We start from the raw sequence: 8,256 nt of genomic DNA, 5'->3' as shown, positions 1-8,256 counted from the left end.
GAGAAATACGAGAATTAATGAAGGTAATGAATAAAATGTACTTAACAGACATCTATAGAACATTCCACCCAAATAGGAAAGAATATACGTTCTTCTCTGCAGCTCATGGAACCTTCTCGAAAATTGATCACATACTGGGTAACAAAGCAAACTTCCACTGTTACAAAAAAATATTCATAACCTCCTGTGTCTTACCAGATCACCATGGATTAAAGTTAGAATTCAACAACAATGCTACCCCCAGAAAGCCTACAAACTAATGGAAACTGAACAGTCAACTACTGAACCACACCTGGATCAAGGAAGAAATAAAGAAAGAAATTAAAGTCTTCCTTGAATTCAATGAAAATAAAGAAACAACCTACTCAAATTTATGGGACACCATGAAAGCAGTCCTGAGAGGAAAGTTCATAGCACTAAGTGCCCATTTAAAGAAAACAGAAAAAGCACACATTGGAGACTTAACAGCCTACCTGAAAGTTCTAGAAAAAAAAATAAGCAGACTCACCTAGGGGGAGAAGAAGACTGGAAATAATCAAACTGAGGGCTAAAATCAACAAAATAGAAACACAGAAAACAATACAAACAATCAATGAAACAAAAAGCTGGTTCCTGGAGAAAATCAACAAGATTGATAAACCCCTATCCAAACTAATCAAACAGCAGAGAGAGAATATGCAAATTAATAAAATCAGAAATGAAAAGGGGGACATAACCACAGACACAGAGGAAATTCAGAGAATCGTTAGATCTTACTACAAAAGCCTGTATGCCACAAAACTGGAAAATGTAAAGGAAATGGACACTTTTTTAGATAAATACCATATACCAAAGTTAAACCAGGACCAGGTGAACGACCTAAATAGACCTGTTAGTCGCAAAGATTTAGAAGCTGTTATCAAAAACCACCCTACCAAAAAAAGCCCAGGACCAGATGGTTTCAATGCGGACTTCTCCCAGAACTTCCAAGAAGACCTAATACATATACTCCTTAATGTATTTCACAATATAGAAACAGAAGAGTCATTGACAAATTCCTTTTATGAAGCTAGAGTCACTCTGATACCAAAACTGCACAAAGACTCAATCAAGAAAGAGAATTACAGGCCAATCTCACTCATGAATATCGACACAAAAATCCTCAACAAAATACTTGCAAACCGTATCCAAGAACACATTAGGAAAATTATCCATTATGATCAAGTAGGCTTCATCCCAGAGATGCAGGGCTGGTTCAACATATGAAAATCTATCAATGTAATCCATCATATAAATAAACTGAAAGAAAAAAACCATATGATCATTTCATTAGATGCTGAAAAACCATTTGACAAAATTCAACATCCCTTTATGATAAAAGTATTGGAGAGATTAGGGATACAAGGGTCATACCTAAATATAATAAAAGCTATATACAGCAAGCCGACAGCTAACATCAAATTAAACGGAGAGAAACTCAAAGCCATCCCACTAAACTCAGGAACATGACAAGGCTGTCCACTCTCACCATACCTATTCAATATAGTGCTTGAAGTTCTAGCAATAGCAGTAAGACAACATAAGGGGATCAAGGGGATTCGAATTGGAAAGGAAGGAGTGAAACGTTCGTTATTTGCAGATGATATGATAGTCTACATAAGTGACCCCCAAAACTCCACCAAAGAACTCCTAAAGCTGATAAACAGCTTTAGTAATGTGGCAGGATACAAGATCAACTCCAAAAAATCAGTCGCCCTCTTATACACAAAGGATATGGAAGCAGAGAGGAAAATCAGAGAAGCTTCACCTTTCACGATAGCCACAAACAGCATAAAATATCTTGGGGTAACTCTAACCAAGGAAGTAAAAGATCTATTTGACAAGAACTTTAAGGCATTGAAGAAAGAAATTGAAGAGGATACCAGAAAATGGAAGGACCTCCCCTGCTCTTGGATTGGGAGGATCAACATAGTAAAAATGGCAATTCTACCAAAGGCATTTATAGATTCAATGCAATCCCCATCAAGTTCCCATCAGAATTCTTCACAGATCTTGAGAGGACAATAATCAACTTTATATGGAAAAACAAAAAACCCAGGATAGCCAAAACAATCCTATACAATAAAGGATCTTCTGGAGGCATTACCAACCCTGACTTCAAACTCTATTACAGCGCTACAGTAATGAAAACAGTGTGGTACTGGCATAACAACAGAGAAGTCGACCAATGGAATCGTACAGCAGACCCGGATTTTAACCCACAAACCTATGATCACCTCATTTTCGATAAAGGAGCTAAAAGTATACAATGAAAGAAAGAAAGCATCTTTAACAAATGGTGCTGGCACAACTGGATGTCAATGTGTAGAAGAATGAAAATAGACCCATATCTATCACCGTGCACAAAACTCAAGCCCAAATGGATTAAAGACCTCACTATCAGTCAGAACACATTGAACCTAATAGAAGAGAAAGTGGGAAGTACCCTACAAAAGATGGGCACAGGAGATCGCTTCCTATGTATAACCCCAACAGCACAGACATTAAGGGCATCATTGAATAAATGGTACCTACTAAAACTGAGAAGCTTCTGTTAAGCAAAGGACACTGTCACCAAGACAAAAAGGCAACCTACTGACTGGGAGAAGATTTTCACCAACCCCACAACAGACAAAGGTCTGATCTCCAAAATATATAGAGAACTCAGGAAACTAGACTTTAAAATGCTAATTAACCCTATTAAAAATGGGGCACTGAACTGAACAGAGAATTCTCAGCAGAGGAAGTTCAAATGTCCAAAAGACACTTAAGGTCATGCTCAACCTCCTTAGCCATCAGGGAAATGCAAATCAAAACAACTTTGAGATATCATCTTACACCTGTCAGAATGGCTAAAATCAAAAACTCCAATGATAGCCTTTGCTGGAGAGGCTGTGTAGGAAGGGGTACCCTCATCCATTGCTGGTGGGAATGCAATCTTGTCCAACCACTTTGGAAATAAGAGTTTCGGTTTCTCAGGAAATTCGGGATCAACCTACCCCTGGACACAGCAATACCACTCCTGGATATATACCCAAGAGATGCCCTATCATATGACAAGAGCATTTGTTCAACCATGTTCATAGCAGTATTATTTGTAATAGCCAGAACCTGGAAACAACCTAGATGCCCCTCAATGGAAGAATGGATGAAGAAAGTGTGGAATATCTACACATTAGTGTACTACACTGCGGTAAAAAACAATGACTTCTCGAATTTTGCATGCAAACGGATGGAAATAGAAAACACTATCCTGAGTGAGGTAACCCAGACCCAAAAAGATGAATATGGGATGTACTCACTCATAATTGGTTTCTAGCCATAAATAAGGGTCACAGAGTCTACAATTGGTGATCCTAAAGAAGCTAAGTAAGAAGGTGAACCCAAGGAAAAACATATAGTTACCCTCTTGGCTATGGGAAGTAGACAAAATTGCCGGGGAGAAAATTGGGATCTGGGGGCGGGTTTGGATGTGGGTAAGGGGAGATGGGGAGAGAAAAGGGAGAAGGGAAGGGGGGGAACTTGGGAAAAAGAGGATTGGGATAAAGGAAGGTTGGATAGGGGAGCACGGAAGCACAATTCTTAGTTAAGGGAGCCACCTTAGGGTTGGCAAGAGACTTGAACCTAGAGTGGCTCCCAGGAGCCCAAGGCGATGTCCCCAGTTAGTTCCTTGGGCAGCTGAGGATAAGGAACCTGAAATGACCCTATCCTAGAGCAATACTGACGAATATCTTGCATATCATCATAGAACCTTCATCTGGTGATGGATGGAGATAGAGACAGAGACCCACACTGGAGCACTGGGCTGAGCTCCCAAGGTCCCAATGAGGAGCAGAAGGAAGGAGAACATGAGCAAAGAAGTAGGGACCACGAGGGGTGCACCCACCCACTGAGACAGTGGAGCTGATCTACTGGGAGCTCACCAAGGCCAGCTGGACTGTGACTGAAAAAGCATGGGATAAAACTGGACTCTCTGAACATGGCGAACAATGAGGGCTGATGAGAAGCCAAGGACAATGGCACGGGGTTTTGATCCTATGCAATGTGCTGGCTTGGTGGGAGCCTAGCCAGTTTGGATGTTCACCTTCCTAGATATGGACAGAGGTGGGAGGACCTAGGACTTACCACAGGGCAGAGAACCCTGACTGCTCTTTGGACTGGAGAGGGAGGGGGAGAGGAGTGGGAGGAGGGGGAGAAGAGTGGGAGGAGGGGAGAAGGGTGGGAGGAGGGGGAGGGAAATGGGAGGCTGGGAGGAGGTGGAAACTTGTTCTTTTTTCTTTCTTTTTTCAATGAAAAAATAAATAAATTAATTAATTAATTAATAAAAAAGTCACCCTTGTGACTTCTCTGAGATCACTTCCCACAGTTCTCTACCTCCCTCCATCAGCCCCCATCATCATGCTGCCATCTCAGCTTCTTCTCCTCAAATGTGCCAGGTCTTCTCTGAGCTTCAGCATCTGTCATCGCTCTATCTGGAATGCACGTTCTCCATTACTGCTGCCAAAGGACCACACTCTCACTACCTTTGTTTTCATTCCGAACCTAGAGGATCCGGGAAGCCTTTCCTGGCCACTCTGTTTCTCTGTAAAGAGCACAATCTTCACACTTCATTTGACTATCCTGGCCTAGGTGTGTCCTTTCTTATCACTTATGAATATGAAAATATTTATCATAGATTTATGAACTACATGGATAAGTACACATCTGAAAAACTACAAAGTATTATCCATGAGGATAAAGTCCGGTCATCTGTTGTACCCACTCACCTGACCTCTGTGTCCCATACAGTGCCTGTTACAGCCCACCCAAAGTGTTTAAGAGATGAAGATAAAACAAATAAATAAACAATCTATGTGACTGAGCATATAAAATCAGACAAGTATCTATGCTTCTAGGCATAAAGCTGCAAATGAACCTCCTTCCAGGGCATGACTCAGATTTTACCGAGGCGTGGCCAACTAAAAGCTTTCCAAGGTGAAAATGAGGTCAACCCTTCCTTCCTTGTATCCCTGTTGGTAGATGGGTCCTATGCCAGGGCATTTATGTGATATGAACTTAACCACAAGTCTTAGCAGATGCAGAACACAGCAGAACCACAACCAAACAACAAAACATGGAAGCTGACAGCAGAAGTGCTCCCCAGAGGACCTGCTGGTGTTGTCTCAGCAGAAAAACCACATGATGTAGGAAAGACAACTAAGGTTGCCCTTGTGAGGTGTGCTTGTCGTGTGCCATTCTCGAGGCAATCAATCTATAAGTCAACGCTTGCCCGGTGATGAGCATCGATGAGGTTTAGCGCTTTCTTTCGATGTCTGTCAGATCCTTGCTTGCTCCAAGTGTGTCTTTAGGAAGACCCCCAGAGCATGAACCAGAAACACAGTTCTCTTTGGAGGGAACAGGTGAAGGAGGAGGCAGAGCACACACAGTGTTCTCAGAGGGACTTTGGAAGGTTGGGGAATGACAACAGAGAGCAGAAGAGGAGGGCAGAGACCCATGTCCTGAACTCCACAGTTGTGAGACACTTTCCTGGCATTCCTAATTCCTCTTCTCAGAGAGCCCAGCCCTTCCAAAGGGCAGTTTCCTGCAAAAGGAGTTAGTTAGGCAAACCCACAATCCCAAGCCCTACCCCCATTCCCAGGTTATACCACCCTCTTGCACAAGAGAGGTGCACACATCTGCATCAGGGGTAGCTGTGAGTATAAAAAGGAAGGGGAAGCTAGTTTGGGTAGGAGGTACATAGAAGGTGTCAGTTGCTACAGGCTTTTCAGGGAGTCTAACCAGGATAAGATGCCTAAGAAAGGGCAGTTTCCCTTTTCATGGGAACTGAATGGAGCCAGCCAGCTGTGACATCATGGACAACCACATTCTCTCTATATCACGGAGACATGAGGCACAGCCATCACATGCCCCATCTCCCCAGGAAACAAGGACGATACCAGCAAGCAGAAGGACAGTATCAGGACTGCTATTTCTGGATTCACCACGGATCCATTTTCCCAAAGAAAGTACTTTCCCTTTGCCCAGAGCTAGCCATGAATTCTCGTTAGTTGCTTAGGCTTCAGGCTGTGTCAGACTCTCTGAAAACAGACAATCCTGATATGTAGATAGAATCTTGACATTGGTGTCTGCTTTCCCAGTAGGCCCTTAGAAAGGACATTCAGTGATCCTCTAACATGGGGGTTTTGCTTGACAGCTGACCATTGCCACTATGGAGGACCAGACAGTAGAAGGTAGATGTATCAGGCGATTCTTCTTGTAAAGCTCCTTCCAGTTAAGCCTATAGTGTACCATGGCCTATGTGTGGGTCCCCCTGACCTCTGAAGTCCCAGAGGCTCTCCTCAGGGACCTCCCTGCCCAGCAGACCTTTCCTACCCTTCCTGTGTCCCTCTTCACACTGCTGTGTGTATTCTCCTACAGGAGTTCCTTTGGTTTTCTGAAAGCCAGAAGGTGCCAGAAGGCTTCACTCTGTTACCCCTCTTGCCCTTCCCAATCCACGTTTCTTCCTTCACTCTGTCTCACCCACAGGGATCCTCTCTCACACTTTGGCTCCCCTTCACTTCTCCCTAGGCAGTCCCCCCCTCCACAGCCCAACTCCATTTCCTTCTCCTCCTCCCCCCTCCCCAGCCAGATCTGCTAAGTCCCATTTCATTTTTAGATGATACTAGCTCCCTTCTCTCACAGGCTGAATTGACGGCTGTTTCCTCCTTCCCTGCTCCACCCAGCAATCACACCCAGTGTTTTCCACAAGGCAAGGTGCTTACAGACAGCATGCTATACCCACAGAAATGTGTATTCATCAGGGCAAACATATGCCCATGGTGAGCTCCCAACACACTTAAAAGCAACAGGCACTGAATGTCTAGAAATGAGAACTTTATTTCAATAGTTGTGGCATAACTTTGCCAATTAGACATTTTTCACTAAGTCATAGACATGGATATGAAAATCATCGTTAAATTTGATGAAGTACACTGAGGGTTTGGCTTCTACCTTGCCAATCACCTTGCCGGTCCTTTTGGAACCGTCTTCTTGGGTATATTCCACAATCTTGCCTATCAGACCATCCTTAAATATCAGGTTTAAATCTGGTCGAGGAATCTCATTGTACTCTGGCAGGATACGGAGGTTGCCCTCTTTATAATCATCCAGAAGCTCGTACATGTATAAGATGGGATCATCTGCATAGGTAATGTAAAAGCAGGCATTAAAGACAGGAGCTTGGGCCAGAACCATCCCTCTATATTTATCTTTTGAGCCATGCTCACCCTCAAATATGTGCTCCACCGCTTTGCCAATTATGATATCAGCAAGGTTAGGATCAGGGACTGGGGATGGTTTTACTATATCAGAGAGCACTTTAAGGGACAACACTCTTTCATCGTGGTAAAGTTCCAATCCATAGACGCAATCAATTCCATCGTATTTCACAAGATAGAGAGGGGGATTAAGAGGAACCTGATCGAGAATCGTTCCTCTCCAATGGGTGATGGGCCCATCCCCTTCTTTCCACTTGTGAGAGATTCTGTGGCCCACGATGTTCCTTTGGGCTAGGGATGAAGATCTGTTCCTCTGCCTCTTCTGTGCAGGTGTTTTCTTGGTCAAATCTTCAGTCTCGGTCTTGGCGATCTTGTCACAGAACTCCTGTCCAGCAGCTGCATCTGCGGGTTCCCCTTGGGCCTCAGTGGTGCAGAAATACTGGGTGCTGGTGCCTGGATCCATGGCTGTGTTGGGGTAAAGGGAAGAGACAGTTAGCTAAAGGGATAAAGGGTCAATTTACTCACCCTCTCCCCCCCTCCATTACATGCCTCCACTCCAGGGATCTGTTTTCTAACCGGGCCCCACCTCCCCCCCGCCAGGAGCCTGAGGCAATGCTGGACATCTGGCTGTGTGCCTGTTGATGTGCTCTGCTCTCCTGGGTTCCCTGGTTCTGTTGTGAAGGGCTGGAGAGCTTCAATTGGGCAGTGGATATGGAACAGGATATGGACCTCCGAAAAGCCAGAACCCGCAACTCTTAAACTCAAACGCCCGCGCCCCGCGCCCCGCGCCCCGAGCCCCGCGCCCCTTAAACTCAACCCCTCTTGCCCCGCGCGCCCCATCTGGCCCTAGCAAACCCATTTGGAAGCCAAGTGGGGAAGTGGGGCAAAGTTCCTCTCCTTGTTCCACCTTGCCCTTCACCTCGGTGTGCTAAGCATCCCGGCTGTGGCTCACAGCTCTAGCCTACTATGCAGGCTGCTCCCT

The 8,256-nt window shown here is 44.5% G+C and overlaps 1 protein-coding gene across 1 annotated transcript; it reads right to left on the bottom strand.

The window, feature by feature from the left end:
* Positions 1-6,924: 6,924 nt before the first annotated feature.
* Positions 6,925-7,737, bottom strand: LOC142840526 (spindlin-2-like). The gene has a single exon (XM_075957005.1). The coding sequence runs from the start codon at positions 7,735-7,737 to the stop codon at positions 6,925-6,927; it is 813 nt and encodes a 270-aa protein (XP_075813120.1).
* Positions 7,738-8,256: the final 519 nt, after the last annotated feature.

Source organism: Microtus pennsylvanicus, chromosome X (genome assembly GCF_037038515.1).
Source record: "Microtus pennsylvanicus isolate mMicPen1 chromosome X, mMicPen1.hap1, whole genome shotgun sequence".
Classification (NCBI taxonomy): Eukaryota; Metazoa; Chordata; class Mammalia; order Rodentia; family Cricetidae; genus Microtus; species Microtus pennsylvanicus.
This window is presented reverse-complemented; position numbering and strand designations above follow the sequence as displayed.